This window comes from Aspergillus stella-maris (assembly GCF_047715825.1).
Source record: "Aspergillus stella-maris strain CBS 113639 unplaced genomic scaffold BDV14scaffold_73, whole genome shotgun sequence".
NCBI classification, from domain to species: Eukaryota; Fungi; Ascomycota; class Eurotiomycetes; order Eurotiales; family Aspergillaceae; genus Aspergillus; species Aspergillus stella-maris.
The window spans coordinates 57,280-79,592 of record NW_027396867.1 but is presented as its reverse complement, the minus strand read 5'-3'; the positions used below and the strand labels follow the sequence as shown (position 1 = coordinate 79,592).

Below are 22,313 nucleotides of genomic sequence, written 5' to 3'. Positions count from 1 at the left end.
GAGGAGGGCTTTTGGTACCTACTCTGAAGGCGTCGTGGTCCATTTGGTTGCTCTCAATGCGTCTCAAATAGGAAGGACCCCCCGGATTCCATCTGTATCTAGACGAAGTCACATGGGCAGATACCACTCGCCCAGCCAGAATCATCATCGAATGTCTATCTCGTTTCATTGAGAGGGGTCTGCGCCTCGAGCGCTTATAGACCTGAGCCTTGGCCAGAGTTGGAGATAGCTCAAAGTGAGGAGATTCTACATCAGTCTCCAATCGTTCTTACATCAACGATGCACGAAGCCACCAATACCAACAGCTTCCGCAGACGCTCCGCAAATGTACGCCCTCGTATGGACTTCTTTTCTCCGCATTCACCAAGCTAGGAGTCTCATACTCCGCCTGCTAAGATATCGAGGAGGCAATCTTGCCCGGTGATCTGGAGCTCCGGGGGCTGTGCGGGTCTAGATGTACTACCTAGCTAGCTACTAAGTACTGATAGCCCTTGGGCACGACGGTATGTATCTCTGCTTGCATCGCCTCGTCCTCCCTTCCCCACGCGCGGGGTTGATGAATTGAATTTCGTCGGAGCTCTCCTAGTCTAGACGTGAAGCAAGCAGAGTGCTTTGCGAGGTTCGATGCAGGACAAGCGGGAAAGAGCATTGAGTATAAAGCCCCCTACCCCAACCCATCTGCATGCCTTTTCTGATCTTTCCTCATCTCTATCCTGGCCTGGTCTCAGGAGAAGGACAGACGCCCTGACCCCTGACTTGTTGATAGCTTAGCTATACGCATAGCACGATGACTATCCCTGAGGAAGTCGACATTATCATCTGCGGCGGCGGCAGCTCGGGCTGTGTCCCTGCTGGCCGCCTCGCTAACCTCGATCACAATCTCTCGGTGCTACTTATTGAGGCGGGTGAGAGTAACTTGAATAACCCATGGTAAGTAGTCCTTTAGTATAATGACTGGACATGGCAGGCTGCTTAGTGCAATTCTAACATACCCCAGGGTCTACCGTCCTGGTATATACCCTGTTAACATGAAGCTCGACTCCAAGACAGCTTCGTTCTACCACTCCCGGCCCTCTGAGCACCTCGATGGACGCCAGGCTATTGTCCCTTGTGCGAACATCCTTGGTGGTGGATCGTCGATTAACTTTATGGTATTGTCCGCTGTCCCTCATATATACCCCGTAGCTAATCGAGGGTACCTAGATGTACACCCGAGCCTCCGAGTCCGACTACGACGACTTCCAAGCCAAGGGCTGGACAACCAAGGAGCTTATCCCTCTCATGAAGAAACACGAGACGTACCAGCGGGCTTGCAATAACCCAGATGTTCATGGCTTTGAGGGTCCCATCAAGGTGTCCTTTGGCAACCACACCTACCCTCTTGCACAGGACTTCCTTCGTGCTGCGGAGTCCCAGGGTATCCCTACCACAGATGATCTTCAGGACTTGAAAACTGGGTATGTTCCTACCACCTATCCAAGGTAGCGATGATACTCATAATGTATAGTCACGGCGCAGAGCACTGGCTCAAATGGATCAACCGCGACACCGGCCGCCGCAGTGACGCCGCCCACGCGTACGTCCACAGCACTCGTGCCAAATACTCCAACCTGCACCTGCAATGCAACACCAAGGTCGACAAGGTCATCATCGAGAACGGTCGTGCCGTCGGCGTCGCAACAGTCCCAACAAAGCCCCTCGACGGCAAAGAGCCAACCCGCCGCATCTTCCGCGCTAGAAAGCAGATCATCGTCTCTGGCGGCACCCTCAGCTCCCCGCTCATCCTACAGCGCTCTGGTATCGGTGACAGCGAGAAGCTGCGCCGTGCTGGTGTGAAGCCCATTGTTCACCTCCCTGGTGTAGGTCGCAACTTTCAGGACCACTACTTAACTTTCTCGACGTACCGCGCCAAACCGGATGTCGAGACATTCGATGACTTTATTCGTGGTGATCCCAAGGTGCAGAAGAAGGTCTTTCAGGAATGGAACATCAAGGGTACTGGGCCTCTCGCGACAAATGGTATCGATGCCGGTGTCAAGATTCGACCTACAGAGCAGGAACTCGAAGAGTTCAAGAAGTGGCCGACTCCGGACTTTGTCAATGGGTGGGAGACTTACTTTAAGAATAAGCCTGATAAGCCTGTGATGCACTACTCTGTTATTTCTGGGTATGCCTTCCCCATATTGCTTCACTTTCTGCAATACTAACACCACCAGCTGGTTCGGAGACCACATGCTCATGCCCCCGGGCAAGTTCTTCACCATGTTCCACTTCTTGGTATGATACCATTCTATTCAACTCTTATCCGCAATATTCTAATAAGAGCAGGAATACCCCTTCTCCCGCGGCCACACCCACATCACCTCCGCAGACCCCTACGCCGTCCCCGACTTCGACGCAGGCTTCATGAACGACAAGCGCGACATGGCCGCCATGGTCTGGGGCTACATCAAGTCGCGCGAGACCGCGCGCCGCATGAACTCCTACGCTGGAGAAGTGACAAGCATGCACCCGCACTTCGCGTTTAACTCCAACGCCCGCTCGCATGATATGGATCTTACCACGACGAAGGCTTACGCTGGACCGAACCATCTCTCGGCCGGTATTCAGCATGGTAATTACATCTATTCATATCTCTCTGGAAGAGATACCCGGTGGCTAACATATAAACCAGGATCTTGGTCCCACCCACTCACACCAGGCAAACAGCCCGATCCATCAATCCTCAACTCGAACCACTTCGAGACGCGCGCTGAACTCGATTACTCGAAGGAGGACATCGCGCATATTGAGAAATGGGGTAAGCCTGCCTTTCTTCCCGACTCCTCGCTCCTATACGCATATTAACATACATGATACTAACATTGTTTGTTTGTCCAGTCCAACGCCACGTCGAAACCACCTGGCACTCTCTCGGAACATGCAGTATGGCCCCCCGCGAAGGCAGCAACATCGCGCCCCAAGGCGGCGTCGTCGACGAGCGCCTAAACGTGCACGGCGTCAAGGGCCTCAAGGTCTGCGATCTGTCAATCTGCCCTGATAACGTTGGGTGCAATACATTCAGCGTACGTTGCCCTTCTCAATCCCCCTCCTCCCTCCCTATTAAAATAGAAAAAACGAGATCGATGAGTGGCTAACTGGTTAATGCGACTAGACGGCCCTCCTCATCGGCGAAAAGTGCGCCGTCCTCACAGCCGAAGACTTGGGGTACTCAGGCGATGCCTTGAAGATGGAAGTCCCCGAGTACCATGCCCCCGGGGAATTCGTGAACCTTGCTAGGCTGTAAAGCCGTAGGGACTCAAGTCCTATATAGGCGGTCATTTGAATATGTATCTCTTGCGCAACGCCATGTTTTTTGACACATTACAATGTATATAACCAGACTGTATTAACTTACTGGTTTGACTCATCACGAACCTGTCTGTCAATAAGTAAACCGTAAGGTAAGGTAGGCATAAGAACGAGAAACCCCAATTTAGGCAGGTAGCGCCCCAGTCCATCCACTAACATACCTTCCCCCCTCGGTGTAATCAACGATACAGAAACCTGAACGGAAGGTGCGACCACCGCGGGGTGGCTCCTTCCTCATGTGTCTTGAACACTAAACGTAAACAGAAGGTGCGATGCACCCCCGGGCCCGACCCGGCACTGCAGGAGGAAGGAGCGACCATCGTCGTCGGTAGCTTCTTCCTATGAAAGCAACAGGACGTAAGAGGAAGGCGCGACCAAGACCTGTCCTGGACGCTGTTTTTTTGGGGAAGGAGCGACCATTATGGTGTGGACCTAGGGAAGGAGCGACCAACTTAGTCTCAGTATTGGAAGTAGGAAGGAGCCAGACTCTGGGACTGGTAGTTATCGAGGTAGGTAGTTGGAAATCAGGTTGAGTACCTTGGCCTTGGGTATCATATTCGCATTCGCAAAACGTAAGCAATGCAGCTGTGTATGTATGTATGTACGTGTCGGTCTGATCGTCTCTGGACAAGCTAAGCAAAGAAAGAAAGCAGAGAAACTAATGCAATGCAACGCTGGACGAAGGAATGTTGAAATCTTTCTGGCTCACAATGCACCCAAGTAAGGAAAGTAAATGAATCAATGAATCAGTCCAGTCTATAGCCATAAGTAACCCCATATCCGTAATCGTAATCATCTAACGACCATTGCACCGATGACCAAAGGAATGACAAAGAAAGCAGAAACAAATTGGAAGGAAAAGCGAGGTGGTATCACAGGAGAATACAAAGTAAGAGATGAAGGGAATCGCAACTAGGCAGCTAGCACACCACCCAACTCCCTCAACGCTTCAGCCCTCTTGGCAACGACGTCCTCGGGCCTAACGACATTCCGTAGCGCCTCGGAAGCCTGAATGAGTCCATCGATGCTAATAGCGTGATTGGTCATACTGTGGTTGATGTACGTGTACAGCTCAGCAGGCGTAGAACAAGTCGTGAGCAATTGGGACTCGTTGAGTTTCAAAAGGGCGAGGGCCACTTGAAAGAGGAATGAGGAGCCACTGCCGCCGCCGGAGGCAGAGACGTAGGTTGCTACTGACGAGGGCTCGATTGTTGGGTGGGCGTTTTCAGATGACGTGGTGTTCTTGGGAGCATTTGGGTTCATGGACACCGCGCTCGCGACGTCAAGGCAGAGGACGACGTCCCAGACGCGGTAGAGCGCTTCGGCGGAGAGACAGTCTGTGAAGACGGATAGGAACCATTGGAATGTCAGAGCTTCGAGTTCCACGCCTAGACTTTCTAGGTGGCTGGATAACTTTGGCAAGATCTGTGAGATGTACTGTCGTAGTACCTGCTGGTCAGCGCGCGAGGCCAGCAAACCATGATCGTAGTAGTGCTTTGGCAGGATGACCTCGATCATAGAAGTCAGCAGCCAGAAGGTATCCTCAGCAGTAGGCGTGATAAGCAGCAGCGATCCAGCAATGAGATTCATGCCCTGGCAGTAGCCAACCTCAGGGTTGCGGCGGGAATAAGCAAGGAGGACCTCCTTTAATTTCTCGACACCAGGTCCCTTGCGGAAGAACACATTGTCTGTGAGCGTCCGGTTGATATCCATATCAATTTGGGCCACGACTGACGCGTCAGGTTCACTGCCGCCAATTCCCTTGACAAGGTCGTCATAGTACCCAGGTACACGCATCGACGAAGCCCCGCTGCACTCAGACCAGATCTTGGACCGTAACGTGACGGGAATCCCGCCGAGGACGAGCGCTCGGAACTCACGCCATTTCGCACGTCCGACTTTTCCCTTATTGCCTAGGCCTGAGATTCCTACCATTTCGCCATCGGCTAGCGACACTTCTGGCATGTCCACGGCTTTCAACGGTCGGTCTGATGCAGCTGCAGCTGCAGCCGCGGCCTCGCCTTCTTTGCGGCGCTCGGCGCGTACCTTGCGGAGGAACTCGTTCCATCGAACCGACCTAGCCTGTTGCAGATAATCGTGAAGGTCCGTCAGCTGTTCGAGAAGTAGTTTTACGGGCTCGTGCTCGCCTCCTGACGCAAGAACCGCAATCTCATCCATAGATGACCCAGCAAACTCAGGTCGGTCTGCAACGACCGTCGATGTAGACGCAGAAGGCTGGAGACCCGCATTTACGGAGACCGAGCCGCGCTTGTCAACGGCGACTCCATTATTTCTCGGTGCGTCGTCGCCTGTCGTCAAGGATACAATGGGTCCGGCGGATGGCGTGTGCGAGAGTAGCTCCGTAGGTGCAGACGGTACCGTCAAGTAGTCCTGCCATCGATGAGAGCCTTCTTCCGTCGGTGAAGTCGGGCCGGAAGAACGGTGCGATGCGGAGGTTGACCGGCCAGTTGACTCTGGTTCGTCGTCGCCGTCAGGGTGGTCAGTGCGAAAATTACCCAGCGTAATGCTCAAGCGGTTTCCGCTCTTCATGTTCGCAGCTTCTCGCTGTCTCCTCTTTCTCCGCTGGTCATAGATGAATCCAAAGCGGTCGGTCAATAAATCCCCACCTAGATAATTATTGTAGATGGGCGAGAGAGTCGGCGGTCGAGACTCCATGGGGAGAATAGCATCCATCTCAACCGGCCCAAGATTCGTAGGATTCCTTGACGCAGCCTCAGCCGCTGCTCCCTGCGATACGCTGGCTGCTGGCTGCCTCCGGCCAAGCTGCCCTGACCGCGGCGCTGTACCCGAGCCATTCGGCCTCCCTGGCGCTCCTTGCATACTCGTGTTACTGTTGATGCGCTTGAGCGCCGCCACCGCCGTCATACCGTGTTTGGTGGCCGGAAGCGCAGATGGAGGACCCCTGTTCCTATCCCGATTGGTCGACGACGCTCGTCCGCGGTTTCGATCTGCTGGGCTTTCATCCCGGACTTGACCTCCAGCGAAGAGCTTGACTGTCCATGATGTGATTGAGTTCGATGACATGCGCGAATGTGTGCTTGAAGCGTCCGTAACCGGCTGGCCATCTACAGGCTGGAAAAGCTGGTCATCTAACGGCTTGCGTCGGTTGATGTTCCCAGAAGTAACTTCTGGTCGAGCGACATCATCCTCCCCAAGCTCGGATATGATACTGCTAGCTCGACTCGTCTTCCGACTACCCGCGGCGCTCCCAAAGATGAAATCCTGCCAGCTGCGTAGCGACCCTCCCCGTTTACGATTTTGAAGACCAGAGTCGACACTTGACACTCCAGACTTGGCATCGCCCTCCAACCGGAACGGCCTGCGGATCGTAGATTGAATAGTAGTATTCAAATCATCGTCGTCTTCAACATTAGAGTTCCGCCGAGACCCGACATCATCCGTCATCGCCTGCTGCATGAGTCCACCAACCGCACTGGAGCCCTTGACTGTCTGATCCATGTCATTATTTTCCTCAACCTCCTCCTTCTGCGACGTCTCCATTGCATAAAGCCTCCGTTCAATATCTTTATTCGAAACCGATGCCTCACGCAGCATTCGTTTCAACTCCCTCTCTCGCGCATCAGCGCGCTGCCTTAAAGCCGAAATCTCCGCATCGCGCTGCGCCAAGTCCCGCGCAAACTGCCTCACCAGCTTGACAGCCCCATTGCTAGCAACCAACCGCTCGATATGCGCGTCATCGGCCAGATGCAAAGCACCAGGAAAGTCCCGAACAGGAACCGAATCCTCAAACAGCGCCGCACGGCCAGAGTTGAATGAGCCCGTGGTCAACTTCGCTAGCGTCGACCTCCGATCCCGGGTTGTATCCGTCACATTCTCATTATTCGGGCTAGTTCCATCTCCACCATTCAACAACGCGCTCGTCAACGCTTGATTGTACGCCGGTTGACCGAGGAAGCCCTGCGGTGACCGATCCGGAGACAAGGATGGAAAGGAAGTAAGGTCGCTCTCAGACTCAGTCGTGTTAGACGTAGAGTGCCGCTTTTGCGCCTTCGTTCGGATGGCCCTTGCCTTCGAACTATGGCGTGACGATGACGATGTCTGTGACGAGGAACGGCGCTGCAGCTGCGGCGGGGGAGGTCGAAGATCGAATTCCGCCATGGCGCGGGAATCGGGGGATACAGCTGACGGCGGGAGACGAGTTTGACGCGAGCTTCATGAATGCTGAGGGGCAGCTCTCGAATGGGGAGTTGGAGATGGTATATACGGTGAGATGACGGTCCAGAAAGACGTATTTATCAGCGGTGTGGGCCGACTCTTTTAAGCTTCGGCGGCTCTCTCGCGGGGTTGGCGTTGGCGTCCAACGCGAGTGTAGTCGTATGTAGGGTAGGACAAAACAGAAAAACCGGTGCGAGGCCCGTCTTGTAAGCTGGTCAATGCACGCGCCGTAAGCGAGCTGAAATCAAGAAGCAGTAAAAGACAGGCTTGCGACGAGAAAAGAGGCAACAATGGAGGAGACAGAGGAGGGGAGGTCTGGCAGGATAAAAGAGAAAGACAAGATAGGCGTATGGACAGGAATTATTGTTGACGGAGGGATCGAGGCCAACGGCGGGAGAGCATCATGACGTGGTGGCTGCATGTGACTTGACCGCCTTTCCTACTCCGTCGCCCGTCTCTGCCCTACGCAGCCCTGCTCTTTGTAAAGATAACTACATTTAACCAACTTCATTGTCATCTTGCATATGGATGGTTTGTTTGTCTGGAAATAGACATGCAGGAAATTGCACAGCCATGATCAATCAAGGATCAAAATTGCATTGCCTGAATTTAGACATGACGAGTCCCTGCAGGACAAGCCTCCTAATTTCTAATCCAAAGATAAGGCCATGACCACTTAGCCACGGAGACGGACTTTGGGACAGCGAGGTAAAATAATCTTAATCTTAGCATAATATCAGACCCCTGCTTCGCACCAAACTTGACCTCGTATTCCAGGCTTGATTGAGTCCACCAGAGTCCAAAGTCCAGACCCTGGGGCACCGCTTACTCATCCCCATCCATGAGCCTCGGTTCTCCGCAACAACCGACCCCAGCTCGTCCGGTATGTGTCCAAATAAGAGGGGTCTCTAAAGTCACAACTTCTCCAATATCTAAACGTTTACTCTCACAACTACCAATCTCAGAGAAAGTACATTCGAAACTACACTCACCATGTCCGGAAACGCCCGCCAACGCCTCCAAGCACTAAGCCAGCAGCTCGTCGAGGGAATCCCCGACGCAGGCACCTTCGAGGATATCCCTAAGATCCGCCAGGTCGCAGGGGACTCAGTTGGGCCGTATGTCACTCCAACCATTCTCTCACCACTCATGACTGGAAATGAAACCTAACACTTCTGTGCCATAGTCGAGTAAAAGACAAAGTCGCAATCATAACCGGTACGCCCATTTCCCTTTCCCAACCTGCCCCTCACACTTCATCCCAAGTAAAATGCTAACAAACCCTCAAATAAAGGAACAAACTCTCCCCTAGGCATAGGCCGCGCAACAGCCCACCAATACGCCCACAACGGCTGCAAAGCAATCTACCTCCTCGACTTCGCCTCTACACACCTCACCACACACGCCCGCGAAATCAAATCCCTCTATCCCGCCGTCGAAGTCCACGTGCGCGCCATTGACGCCGCAGACGAAAAGAGCCTAAAGGAAGTAATCGACCACGCCATATCAACTTATGGGCGATTGGACATATTCTTCGCGAACGCCGGAATCTCAGGCTCGCATGTACCCTTCGACCAGATCGACTCCTCAGCATTCCTAGAAACACTGCGTGTAAATACGCTCGGTGTATTTCTAGCCGCGAAGCACGCTAGTCTTGCAATGCGGAAGACAAGTGAGTCCTCAGGGAAGAAGTATTCGAGTGGGAGTATTATTCTCACGGCGAGTGTTGCGGGGCTGAGGTCGAATGCTGGTGCAACGGATTATAGTGCTAGTAAGGCTGCTGTTGTGAGTATTGCGCAGACGGTTGCGTTTCAGTTGGGGGGGACGGGGATTAGGATTAATGCGATTTGTCCTGGTGTTGTGGAGACGGGGATGACGAGTGCGATGTATGATGCTGCTAGGGCAAGAGGGACGGAGAGGAAGATTGGGCAGTTGAATCCGTTGCAGAGGGGGGCTGTTGCGGATGAGATTGCAAGGGTTGCTCTGTTCCTGGGGAGTGATGAGAGTTCGTATGTTAATGGGCAGGCTTGGGCGGTTTGTGGGGGGTTGAGCGCGGGACATCCGGTTGTTCCTGGGAAGTTGGCATAGTTTATTGTTGTCTTTACAGTTATTACGGAGTACTAACGGATATTGATGAAGAGTTAAAACATTTTATATAAGTATCAATTAACTGAGCCCAATGGGCTGGTAGACGAGCAGGGGTGTGCTTCTTGAGCACAGAGCGGCTTTCAAAGCAGCTCCTTCGAGAACTGACATAGGGAACTGGTGGTGACGGATAGGAAATATCGAGGGAGAGGCTTGCCCAGCACGTGGAGGCCGTGGGCTATCTATGAACAGTCAAAGCAAAAGACGCCCTAGGACCAAATGTCCTAGTATGAAATGGACAAAATATACCCAACTAGGGTGGCGAAGTATGGGGGAATCAAGCGAGGCCGTCAACCTGACAGTCTTCAAAAAAGAGTAAAAGAGAAATAAGAATAGGTCCTCCAGAATGTAACAAAAGCGTCCAGAAAACTTCAACAAAAGAGGTGTGGCGGTGAGAATATCCAACAGGAGAAAACAAGAAGCCAAAAAGAATAGTGCCAAGATTGGTCACAACTCGCTCTAGATCTGACAATATTGTATGTGGAGCAGAGGTCGTGTCGAAGTCGTCGAAATCAATCGTCGCAGATCATCGATTGATGAGTATTATTTATGCAAGCATGCGGGGGGTGGTACGCATGAGATCCTCGCTGGCCTGCTTGGAGAGCGTACCCGTCTCGGTCTGGTCGTCCATACCGTCTGTCTCATGGGCGTGCTCATCGTCATCCTCGACGATGCGAGTTGGGATCTCGTTCGGTCCATACTGTTGGCTGGACCGCTCGGGGAAGGTCGAGCTGCTAATCATCGACATCGAGGTACTTGACCGGTTGTGGACAAGGTCGGGCGTAGGGGGAACGCTGGTGCGGCCATCTGGGTGGAGGGTGCTGACCTCGCTGTCACCCATCTCGCTGCCCTCGCGGGGGGTCATCATACCCCGAGCCTCAAGACGAGACTCCTCGTGGGACTTTCCCTCACCATCCTCGGCATCCTGGGCAAGCTGCAAGCCTTCAACAGCAGCGGCACACTGCTCACTGATGCTGCGGATGATATCTGAAATAGCATCAGTCTTATCGCGCAGGTAGCGATCAGCAACGTCAGTGACGCTGAGACGCGCGATGCTGCGGTGTCCTTGATCCATGTTCAGCAAATGTTGGTCCAGGTCCGGGTTTCTGTTCGACACACCGTTTGCAGAGATATCCGCCTTGGTCTCCTTAGCCTTGGGGTCCTTGACCTTGGGCGTCTTTGCACTCTCAGCGTGCTCCTCAGTCTTGCCTTCGGCCTTCTCCTCTTCGGCATTCTCTTCTTCGGCAAGTTCAGCGAGGTCCGTCGAGCTACCAATTGAGCGAACAAGGTGTTCCATATGGTGAGTCTTGCCATTGATTAGGCTGCGCAGGTGCAGAACGACCCGTTGAGCATCGTCACGCTGGCGGGCGAGAGATGAGGTTGTGTGCTGCAGAGCAGAAAGCTCCTTCTGATTGCGCTTACGCTCGCGCTCAAGCTCCTCAGCAATCTCCTGTTGAAGAACCAGGGCCTCAAGAGCATCGTCGCGCTGTTTCTCAGTGCCAGACAGACGGAGAGTAAGACGAGCGACGTCATCCTTCTGTTGATCGATGAGACCAGACAGGCGGCGGTTCTCGCGCTTGTGGCCCTCAATCTTGACCTTGAGGTCGCTGGTCTCCTTGGTGAGCTGCTCAGCAAAGGCCTGGAACTTGAGGAACTGTTGCTTCCAGGTCTCGAGCTCTTCGACCAAGAAGTTGTTGCGCTTGGTAACCTTGCCAAGCTCGGTGTCCATGCGGCCCTTCAGGTTGATGAAATCTTGCCAGGCCTCCATGGCATCGCGCGAGTACTGGTTACGCTCACGCACGATCTCGTTGAGGTGTCTCATGGAGACCTTGGTCATGAGTGGCTTCTTGACCGACCCGCCGAAGATAGCCTTCATACCAGTGTTGCGTCCGAGCTTCTCACAGACGTGGTCCATGACGCCCATAACAGAATCCTGGTTCCACCAGGTGGGCTCCTCGATGCTCTCAACCTCGCCGCGCATGACGATAATTTGACCAGCGGGGATAAGCTTGCCACCTGCGTATGCGGAACGGAGGTGGTTGGGGACACCGGACGGGGAAACATCGCCGTTCAACGCCTGCGTCAAGCGGGTAATGAACTTGGTGCGCTGACCGGGGTTCAGAATGTTCGGTGGGCTCGAGGTAAGGACGAAGTTGCGGTCAAGATCCACCACCAGAGCGTCGGATGGCGCGTTGAAGAGGGTTCGGCATTCGGCGGTCACACCAAGAATGTAGGGGCCAGGCTCCTGCACGAGGTCCTTGATGTGACGAGCGTGAACCATTGGTACGTAGAGACCGCTCCACTCGTAGATGCGAACACAGTAGCGGATAGTCTCGGCAGCAATGGTGAGCATCGCAGGGTAGTGACTGACGAAGATAATACGGCGAGTCGGCGAAACGGCAGCCTCGATGACACCGACAATGTTGGGAATCGACAAACATGTGAACAATGGCCACATGGCGAAGTTTTGGAATCCTGTGGGAGACGAAGGGAACTGGTAGCACAAGGCGTAGTCCTTCATATCGATGCGAACCAGGTCATTGAGACGCGGCGCGGGGAAGCTGAGAATGCGGGAGACTTCCTCAGCGTGGAACAGATTCGTCGCCTTGTTCCAGTGGATCCACATTCCACGGAGATAGTCTCCGAGTAGATCGTACAAGGGGTAACGGGACAGGAAGCTCAGACAGTACGGGATCCAGTAGGTCTCCTCAGGGTTGTCGTAGAAATCAGACTCAGTCTTCTTGCGGAGTTCGCGAATCGTTTCGGCGCGCTTCTCATCGGCCCTGGACCAGACGCGGAGGGCAATACCGTAAAGTGTGTGCGAGGAGTCCTGCTGCAAGACAAACGCGTGGTGAACACAGTGAGGCTGGTTCTTTCCGGTGCAAATCTCGACGTCGTGGGGAAAGCAGGCCTGTGCTTCGTTAGTTTGTCCCACTCGTACCATCAATCCATGGAAATACATACCCTCATCGCGGAATGCAGAGCCTTTGCGATTTCATTGTCCTGCTCCAGGCGCGGACTGCTTCCCAAAATCTCTGGCAACCAAAACTGACCGACCGCGCCCTTCATATGACCAATCTTCCCCTGAGACGGCGTTGGCGCCTTCACCCATTGTGATGGTTCCCGGCCAACACCGCATACCATGTAGGCATGGGTGAGCGTCTTTGGTGTCCGTTGTGCGGGCTTCATGTTGGCCTGGCTAGGAATCGGCTGTGTAATTCGGGAGTGTAGGGAAGAGGTTCGAGATGGAACGACCAGCGAGTTTTCCCCTTGGTCGCGCGTCGAAGGGCGGTCGCGAGTGGGCGGTCGGGAGTAGAAAGAGTGGTCTCTCAGAGACGGGCCCATATTGGCGATAGAATATGGGGTATATGTAAAGGATAGTAACTAGACGGTCCCGGTTGTGTCGGAGGACCAAATCTGGATATTGTTACCGAAACAATATCGCTCGACAGAGGGGCAGCGCTGCTGATGGAGAAAGGGAGTGAGCGACAGGGAGAATTGAAGCGAATGGCGAAGGGAGGTGCGGGTGCAGCCCAAGAGAATGACGGGAGGGAGTAAGGCTGTCAGTGACTGCTACTAGTACTGGACATAGACTGCAGAGGATAGCATCTCCCAGTCCAGCGAGCACGGCAAAAAGAGTCGAAGCAAGGAATTGCACCTCTCTTGGCCGATGTCGAGGAATTGGATGGCCTGGAGTGGTAAGGGAAGGATGGAAGAGGTAAGGAAGAGGGAAAGGGAGTAGAGGAGAGAGGAAGTCAGGAAGGTGAAGAGGGGGCGAGCACCGAGAGTTCTTGGGCCAGGAACCGACAGGGGAACGGCAAGTCAGGGAAGCCAATCTTACCTGGTTCAGTTTAGCCCAGCGTGCGGATATTAATATGGGCGACTGTTAATTATAATATTATTGTCGTATTAATTATCGCTAAGCACAAGAACAGTCTAGGCTGCGGAGTCGCTTGTTCGTTCCTGCGCCGTCTCCAGTAGAGTAGTTGGGGACTGAACAGGGGAGTTTTGGTCTATTATTGAAGACTTTTCTGTCCAAGTAATATGTGAAGATTAAACTCCTTCCTAGATTGGCTCCAACTCTACCAGGACCAACATACCATGGCACAGAAGGAAGCTTCCACGCGAGCGATCGTCCATCGCCACAGTCCGCAACACGAACAAGGCTAACAGACCCGTCGAACAGGGGAATTGACAAATTCTCCAGCACTAAGCGGTTAGCCTGCAAGCTAGAAGGCCATGTGAGTGCCTCGAGCTTATCAGGGGCTGCGGCAGTCTGAAACCTCCCAGATGAAGGAGGAGCTGCGACAAAGATACCTTGACTAAGCGATGATCTTCATTTACCAGCAGTCGCTCCGTGATGCCGACGGCCAATGCATCCGGCTTTGTTCCAGGGACAACGCATCGATCAGAATCTTCACTCGCTGGTCGATGGATCGATAGATCTAAGCTTAATCGCCATCAATGAGAATTGAAACCTTAGGACAAGGCGTTTTACGTCTTCCTTTGCTGGCTGGGTCAATTATGTGATGGTACTCCGTAGAACTGGTTAGTAAGTAGTGAGTAGTAGCCAGTACTTGTCAGTCTCGTCCTCATCGCTGCCTTTTCCTTCGCGTCGGAGAATGTTGCAATTCCATCCAGGCCAAACAACAAGTCTCGCGTTTGTTGTGCGCTTTCTGCTGGGTGTCTGTGAGTCTGCAGCTGCAGAGCGCATCCATGGTACAGGACCAACTCCATCCATGGGTTGACTAGGATTGGCTGGGGGCTTATGTCGCCGTTTGGTTCCCTTCCGACCGTCCAAACTTTCCCTCTCTCTACCAATATTTGAGCTTGGCAACGAGAACCAAAATCAATAAATGTCCTCACTAACAATACGGCCTGGCAAGACACAGAAATTGTGCGACTCGGGGGTGATACAACCAGGCCGGATGTAAAGTCGAGTCGCGGTTCTCGGTGGTTGTCGTGGGTGTCCCTCTCAGCCTCAAAGCCAAGTCCAGGATGGCCGTACAACTACAGATTGTCAACCCTGCCATCCCACAATAATGACAATCAGGGATTATGCACGTCACGATCACTGCTACGCACTGAATCGTTCTGGCTGACTGCACTTACGAAGAAATCTCAAATCGCCCACCTTTTATCCCACAAATCTGGTTTTGTGTGCCGATCGGGATGGTCAGTCCACAGCTTTTCCCGCCCCGTCGTTTCACACTCACAAACTGCGGGTCAGAGATCTTGATTCTCGCGTCTTGCTCAGATCTGCCAAAAGAACAACTGCCTGGTGCCTACTTTGTAGTGGTACTAGGAGCCTAGTTGCCTAGTATCTAAATGCAGCCAAGAAAAAGCAATGGCCTGCAGAGGATTGTGATGCTGACCACAGATCTATGTATGGATACCCCAATTCCCGAAGTCTTGACCTTGACATCTCGGCGATCTGTCTGTCCGTCACGGCTGGAGGATGGAGCCCAGCCCAGCGCATCATCCTCCTGCCACTCTTCCCCAGATATGCATGCACAGATCTCCTTCTGGCCTCAGCCAGCCCTTGAGCTTGAGGACGTGCTTTCATCGACTTTCGCAGAGCCAGTCACGGCTCTGCTTTTGTTTCGGATGGGAAGGATGGTGATAGCATAACGCTAGCGATTCTTTGTTCGCAGAAATCCTCACCGTGTAACATCCGCACTGCGGCCCCTCAGTGGCCCGATATCCTGCCACACTGGCCCACTGACCACTGGCCACTGCTCAATGCCCGTCAAAGAAAACACCGACGGCAGTACGATGACCTCGTAAGCCAATATGCCTCTGACCGATTTTCACCTCGAAGTAGCAGCGCTGAAAGACATCGCCACTGAGCAATCCACATCCCTCTCCAGTCGCCAGTCGCCACAAACTGCGTACCCAACGTAGAGCCAGAAGGTCGACCGGAATATCCTCTCATTCCCAATTGTAACAGCCTTCGGCTACCATCTACCAACTACCAATCCCAGTCGTAATCCCACTTGCACGCGGTCTGTAATGAAACCCCCAATCTAGTGATCTCCCATCCAGGTTCCAACCTGAGATACGCAAAGCCCAATATAAGCTGCAACCTGCAACCGTCAACAAGGGTCTCACTCACGCCTTCATCCTCGCGCCCCGATCCAATCCCGAGCCCAGCAGATCTTCGGAATCCTTGGCTTGCGCGAAGGACAGAGGATCGGACGATCTGGCACTTGGAAGGTCGAAGGAGCATTCAGCATTGTATGAGGAATGAGGATTGCGGATTGATCATTGAGGATTCGTTGAATAGCAGGCGATGACAGATACTTCTTTTCCTGCTTCTGGTAGACTACCTAGCTAGCTACTGAGATCCCACTGGCTCGCGTTGAAGATTCACCTGCAAAGTGAGCTAGGTAGGTCCTGGCTAGTTGCCATGCATTTCTTGGGGCCAGCGAGGCGAGGTGGTTTGGTCTAGTTTCAATCGTTCTGGTGGTTTCCCGTAGACTGCCTAGGTGGTGCCTGCGCTGTACTCACTTACAGCCTGGCCCTCGTCTACGTAGTCTAGACTACTCTCTACCTACGGAGTAAGTTTGTCTGCTATGCTATACATGATGTAGTCTGAATTCTCAATTTGCGGAGAGCCGGGAGTCTCTGCTTGTTCTCCGCGGTCTAGGTACCTCACCTCTACTATGTCCCGATCTCAGCGATAGCCGTACGAATACCTACCAACGAGATAAGTTTCAAGAAGAAAAGGCAAGGCGCGAAAAGAAAAATCATATTATTTTCGAACATGATACAATCAGATTAGATTGCCAGCGTAGTTAGGTAGCGAAGAGTCACCGATTATTCCTTAGTAGTGCTCTAGCTAACAAATATGGTGTGGGTTGCCGAAAATATATATCCGCCCACCACAACTATGCTCTCTGACTTACCTACCTACACTCCCTACATACGACCAAGCATACAAAGCCACGAGAATACCCTAAAAGACGAACGAAACACGTTAATCCACGATAATGAAACGAAGACAAAGACCTAGTCCTCATAGTCATATTTAGAATCTAGTCCGTACGTCCAGGTCGATACAGAATTGCAGACTCCGCACCATCCCCACCAAAAACAGGTCAACGTTTACTCCATAGTTTGTGACATGTCGCACAGTTCGTCTATAGTCCGTTCTATGATAGCCCATATGACGCATCAGTTCAACGGTTCACCGGAGAATTTAAGTTTGGAATGTATTACCGATTCAACGTTGTGGACCTGAGACTTGAGACTTGAAATTGGTGAGGTGAGGTGAGGTCAGTGGTGAGTGACGAGTCATATCCATTCTGTTTTGTTTGATAGGAGGTCTACATACGCGATCAAGGTCGGAGACAACTCTACATAGGTACGAAACAAAGTAGTCTGGAACAAGCAGGTAGGCTATCATAGGTATCTGAATTACCTTGTAATCGTAGTCTACATACCTGTCTTCTGCATACTGCATGAATGATGAAACCAACCCAGCTCATTATTGGAAAACATAAACCATCCCCGCCCGATCAACGCTGATTACCATGCCGTATGGAACGCGCAACACTGCAATGTCCTGAATGAAGTCGAGATGGCTCTTCAGCAATTGCTGCTGCTGGAGACTTATCACCGTGCTCCGCGGTAGGCGACCGCCTGTGCTTCCCTTGCGACTTCCCTTTGGTCCATTCGCGTTGGCTGACGAAGAACTGGGAAGATGCTCGGTCGTCACAAGGAGAGACTGCGCAGGCTGAGAGAGCTCATACCGCGGCGCGCCTGTAGCCCCGCCATCCGAGACGGGATCAAGACCGCTGACGATATTAGAAAGTTCCGGGCGCGCGAGGTCCCAGAAGCGAATCTTGCGGTCGCAGCCGCCGGAGATGATGAAGCCTACTTGCGTCCTGTTCCCTCGTCCGTCGTCCAGCGAGTCGAAGCCGCCGATGAATGTGCTGATTCCAGAGGAAGAGGAAGAGGCGGTCGGTGATGGGCCGGATGGGTGGTCTGCTGTTCCGGATGTTGGTCCATCCGCTGTTGCGAACCGGCTGAGCATGCCTTCGGGGCGGTCTCCTTCAACAAACCAGGCTTCATAGTCTCTTGGGTTCAGTTGGGTCTGTTTGAGTTTTGTGCTGTCGGGACTGTCTCTGGGATTACCGCCGTTGCTGGGTCCCGAGCTATCTGCTCTGTATACCTCGCGACAGCGGAATCGTTCAATGTCCCAGACGGTTATCTCGTTGCCATGGGCTCCACTTCCTGAGACACAGACCCAGCGGCCGCGGCCCTTAGTTGGATGAACTTGTAGTCTGTGGATTGGTCCTGGTCCTGACATACCCCAGGCCTTGAGCCGGACCTGGAATCTCAAATCCCAGAGGTCAAGAACTCCGTGCGTTGTGCCGACGAGGAGCCAGTTGTGCTTGCGGTCGCAGCAGAATGTTGTGGGGGTGCCGTGATGGACGGGGTTTTGCAGTGTATACACCGGTAGCATTGTCTTCATATCCAGAGCAATTATTCGGCACATACTTGTAACGATGAGGAGAGTGGACTGCGCATCTGTACGGAAGTGTTCCAGCCAGACGGCGTACTCTGGTGACCCGTCGTGTGCTGTGGACAATTGGTATTCGCGCACGAGCTGTACCTTTCCCTTTCGCACTGTGCCGTTGGCAGTGTGGTAGTCAACCTTGACCGCATGGATGCTACCGTCAGTCGCAGCGCTAACGAAGGTATGCGTATTCTCAACAAAAGTCAAGGCCTTCACCTTAGCGTCAGTAGAATGACGATATGTTTGACGCGACCGGGGCGTGAGATTCTTCTCAAGACGCGTCGTATCCCAGACCTTGACGGTTCCATCGTCGGAGCCGGTGACGAAGAATGAATGATCCGGAGCAACCACTACTCGGTTTACAGGGCCGCTATGCTCGCCGAATAAGGCCACTAGAGTTCCAGTTGGTTTCCAGACCTTGTTTGCGTCACGCTCGTTTGCTTTCGGAATCGGCTGTCGAGTGTCCACCTCTTTGACGTACGGGCCGAGATCGAAGAAATCTGTCGGATAATTCTCTGCAAAGACAGAGTCTAGAAGCTTAAGCACCATTGGGTCATCACCGGGGTAGGAGTGATTGGCACGATATTGCTGCACCTGGTTGTCGGCTGGCTTCCTCTCACGAGGAGCAGGCGACACCGCATCTCTCTGAGACGGCACATCAACCTTGCCAAAAGCGTTGGCTGAGCTTGTGCCGGTCTCTGCGTATGCTTTGGCGGTGTCTTTGCGATTGAGCAAGCTCATGGCACTGCCCTTCTTCTGCACCCCTGCAGCTAATCTCCTGATACTGAGGTTCTCTGTCTCTGTTGACGAGCTCTCCTGACCGGGGCTACGTCTGCCTTCAGGAGCCCTTGGCTCAGCATCTGAGCTCGGAGGCGACATTGGTCGAGACCCAGGCGCAGCACTAGGAGATGATGCGACCGGGGAGGAACTCAGAGATCCTCCCGCGCGAAGGGCGTCAACAGCACCCTGCCTAGGTGGGGTCGCAATCGCCCCGGCCTCCTGTGGTATCTGGCTTCTGGTGCGCCCATGCCGCCGTCTCGAACTTGGTGAGTTGTCAATTGTGGTTGAAGCATCGAGCAGTGCGTCCGTGATTGTATGCTGTTTCCCGTCATCTACTCGAGCAGATGGAGGCCTTTCCAAAGACCGTCTTCGTGCCTTGACGTTTTGACTCTTGTCGAAAAAGACTGTTTGAGGTGTAACTCCATAGTCATTCAGGGCCACAACGTCGTTGAGGGAAGATGTTCCGTTCTCGTGGGTTTTGGTTTGACGCATCGAGACTCGCCATATATGTTCCCGGAGAGCAAGTAGCTTGGACTCATCTTCGGTGCTCATCCCCATGTTCCTCAACCTTGTGATCCATTGCTCGTCCTCATCATTCTTAGACTGCGCGCCTAGAGAAAGCGCTCTTTGAGCTCTCTTCGAATTCATAACATCAGCGCCACTAAGGACCGAAGCTCCATCTCGAGTGATGGACTTCCAGAAAAGTCCCTTCTCGGTCTTTGAAGCCCAAACAAATGCTAAGTCATACACAGCCTTTGGAAGCGGAGACTTGAGTGCGTCGAGCATGTCTCCTTGGGTGAAATCCTTAATAGTCACTTTTAGAAACGGGCGGATAAGCGGGGTTAGGATCGAAAATTTATCGGCTGCAGATAAGAACTTGGTCGAGTTGACGACGAAACTGACAGCAGCTTCTCGAATCCACGCGTTTGGATGTACTAGATAGCGCACGGTGGCGTATAGGAGATCCCAAGTGGTTGATCTTTGGAAGAGGCCGAGATTCGCCATAGCCGCGAGCGAGCGAAGCACTCTCTCAACAACAAATTCTTCTGGGTCTGTCATTGATTGCACCATCAGAGGTAGGATATAATGCTCCAAGCTTGTGCTTCCAACATAGGTGGCAACATCCACGACGGCCTCGAAGAACGCGCACTTCAGAACCCAATCACGATCGTTCAGGTATGTATTTAGATGGCTTAAGATGACCTCGTTGGTTTTTAGATTGCCGAAAAACACGCATAGGCTGGAAACGGATCCAAGAAACGCGCGACGGACGGACGCATCAGTATCCGTGAGGAGAGCCTTGGTATGTGTTTCAAAGTAATCAAGAAGATCGATTCTTGCCACATCATAAAGGTTGTGGTATGTGACATCTTCGGCCCATCGCGGCTCGGAGCCAACAGGCATCAGAGTAGGTAGGCGGGTGTCGGAGCGCAAGGCTTGCATCATATCCAAAAATCTAAGAGAGGAATGGGCTAACGATGCAATGCAGGAAGCATATGCCGCACGAACGGATGGGCTGGGATTTGTGTTGGCCGTGGGGACAAACGGCTGGATCCTCGGGAAGATGTATTCTGAAAAAAGGTATGCGTTGACCGGAGATACGACCTGGACCATCTCCAAAAGTCGCGCAAGAGCGCGTACTGCCGCAATCTTCACAGAGTCCGCTCTATCGTTGAGGAGGATCATGATGTATGGAAGGATGCGGTCTAGTTTGGCTTCATCAGACAATCTCTCCGCAAATGCAAGAACTATATCGCACGCCTTGATCCGCGCGGACGATTTGGACGTATTGCGCAGGCTAGACACAACAAGCGTGAGGAAAATCAAAACTCCATCGTCGGTTGAAGTTTTCAAGTTTGAATACTCATAACGTGGCAGGTCGAGCTCAACGGGAAAAGTCCCGCTGGTCAGTCTCGAGTTTGTGCTCGAGGAGCCGTTCTTGGTGGCTTTCGGAGATGCGCCTAGGAAGAAGGATATCTTGTCAAAGTCAAGAAAGACTCGCTCGATCCTGTCATCGGCTTCTCCTCGATTTGCTGAGCCGGCTTCCACCTGTTTCCTGCCAGACGAAGGGTCGGTCATAAGGGACATGTATTGATGAAGAAAGCTGTAGAAGTATTCTGGAAATGCCTTAATCTTCCAGAAATTCAAGTACTCCTCAGCCGAATATCTGGATTCTGGGTCGAGTTGAATCATATGAAGAATCAAAGCACGAATTTCAGGATCTTCAATCTTGGCTAGTTGACTGTGCTCGGGGCTGTATTCACCTTTCCGATACTTGTAGATTTGACTCAATGTGAAGATTGGCGACTCTAGAAACAGCTCCGCGATGACACATCCAGCACTGAATATGTCCATAGCCCAGTTCAATTTCCTACTCCCTTGCTCCTCGTTCGCAACCAGGAATCTCTCTGGAGCTAAGTAGCAAGTTCGACGTCCAGAAGTGTCAAAGAAGAACGAAAAATCGGCAGGGTTATCCTCTGGAAGAAAAGTTGGTTTGAAGGATGAAGAAAAGTCCGACAGATAGACCCAATTCCAAGCCGTGACCAAGACATTCTCTGTCTTGATATCGCCATGGAAAACCTCTACCGCATGACAGTCTCGTAGAGCACAGAGAATCTGGAATGCAATCCACTTCTTCTCAATGTCCTCCGGAAAAGGCCGAGTGCTGCGTCCGTTAGTGACTGCTTAAGTACGGCGTGGAGTTCCGAACCTCATTCGATCATAGAGCGAGCTGTGCATATACTGGCGAACGAGGTATCCTGATATACCAGTTTCCAGTATCCTCTGGTAGCATAGAGCATTGGGAACATCTGATAACAGCTTGCGCTCGCCTATGCTGAAGTATTAGAGCACCCTCATGATAAATCGGGGCCAAGGGTACATACGGATAATGGCTTCGACGTATGGCTTCAGTTCCATACTAGGGTACGGCTTCATAATCACCTTTACAAAGACTAGGCCATTTTTTTGTCGTGCTCGAATACTTTTCATGAATCTGCCTCCACCCATAGACTTTTCATATGTCAAATCCGACAGCTCGGGAATATCGATTCCCGCCGAGCCCGCGGAGAGGGTCGTGAGGGAGTAGCCTTGACCCATGATGGATGTCGCGACGTCTTCATGTCATCATAAAAATCTTAGAATGTAATCATGCTTCACATGAAGTATGTATTATGAGGCACCGTGGAGCGTCATCACTGAGATGAGACCAGCGAGATGGTGGATTACAATTGGATGAGAACGCGTTGAGGGACCGGCCGGTCGATGGGCGCGAGATCACATGCTGACAAAGGCGGTGAAGCAAGCCTATCTCCCT

The 22,313-nt window shown here is 52.6% G+C and overlaps 5 protein-coding genes across 5 annotated transcripts; 2 read left to right on the top strand and 3 right to left on the bottom strand.

The window, feature by feature from the left end:
- Positions 1 to 787: 787 nt before the first annotated feature.
- BDV14DRAFT_211496 (GMC family oxidoreductase) lies at positions 788 to 3,286 on the top strand (the record flags this gene model as incomplete). Its single annotated transcript, XM_073776101.1, has 9 exons — positions 788 to 930; positions 998 to 1,151; positions 1,204 to 1,457; positions 1,508 to 2,167; positions 2,217 to 2,277; positions 2,329 to 2,614; positions 2,675 to 2,800; positions 2,881 to 3,065; positions 3,155 to 3,286. 9 exons carry the CDS (start codon positions 788 to 790, stop codon positions 3,284 to 3,286), a joined length of 2,001 nt encoding a protein of 666 aa, XP_073623795.1.
- Positions 3,287 to 4,073: 787 nt separating this feature from the next.
- Positions 4,074 to 7,627, bottom strand: BDV14DRAFT_136561 (TBC domain-containing protein). Its single transcript, XM_073766241.1, has one exon. It carries the CDS (start codon positions 7,489 to 7,491, stop codon positions 4,264 to 4,266), a length of 3,228 nt encoding a protein of 1,075 aa, XP_073623794.1. The 5' UTR covers positions 7,492 to 7,627; the 3' UTR covers positions 4,074 to 4,263.
- A 794-nt stretch (positions 7,628 to 8,421) lies between these two features.
- Positions 8,422 to 9,687, top strand: BDV14DRAFT_181744 (SDR family NAD(P)-dependent oxidoreductase). Its single transcript, XM_073770107.1, has 3 exons — positions 8,422 to 8,666; positions 8,735 to 8,766; positions 8,843 to 9,687. The coding sequence occupies exons 1-3, from the start codon at positions 8,542 to 8,544 to the stop codon at positions 9,634 to 9,636; spliced, it is 951 nt and encodes a 316-aa protein (XP_073623793.1). The 5' UTR covers positions 8,422 to 8,541; the 3' UTR covers positions 9,637 to 9,687.
- BDV14DRAFT_181742 (DENN (AEX-3) domain protein) lies at positions 9,684 to 13,448 on the bottom strand. Its single transcript, XM_073770106.1, has 3 exons — positions 12,658 to 13,448; positions 10,813 to 12,604; positions 9,684 to 10,758 (listed from the first exon to the last, which is right to left on the bottom strand). Exons 1-3 carry the CDS (start codon positions 13,036 to 13,038, stop codon positions 10,241 to 10,243), a joined length of 2,691 nt encoding a protein of 896 aa, XP_073623792.1. The 5' UTR covers positions 13,039 to 13,448; the 3' UTR covers positions 9,684 to 10,240.
- A 3,536-nt stretch (positions 13,449 to 16,984) lies between these two features.
- Positions 16,985 to 22,220, bottom strand: BDV14DRAFT_181738 (ubiquitin-binding serine/threonine protein kinase VPS15). The gene is made up of 3 exons (XM_073770105.1): positions 21,883 to 22,220; positions 21,708 to 21,828; positions 16,985 to 21,662 (listed from the first exon to the last, which is right to left on the bottom strand). The coding sequence occupies exons 1-3, from the start codon at positions 22,094 to 22,096 to the stop codon at positions 17,183 to 17,185; spliced, it is 4,815 nt and encodes a 1,604-aa protein (XP_073623791.1). The 5' UTR covers positions 22,097 to 22,220; the 3' UTR covers positions 16,985 to 17,182.
- Positions 22,221 to 22,313: the final 93 nt, after the last annotated feature.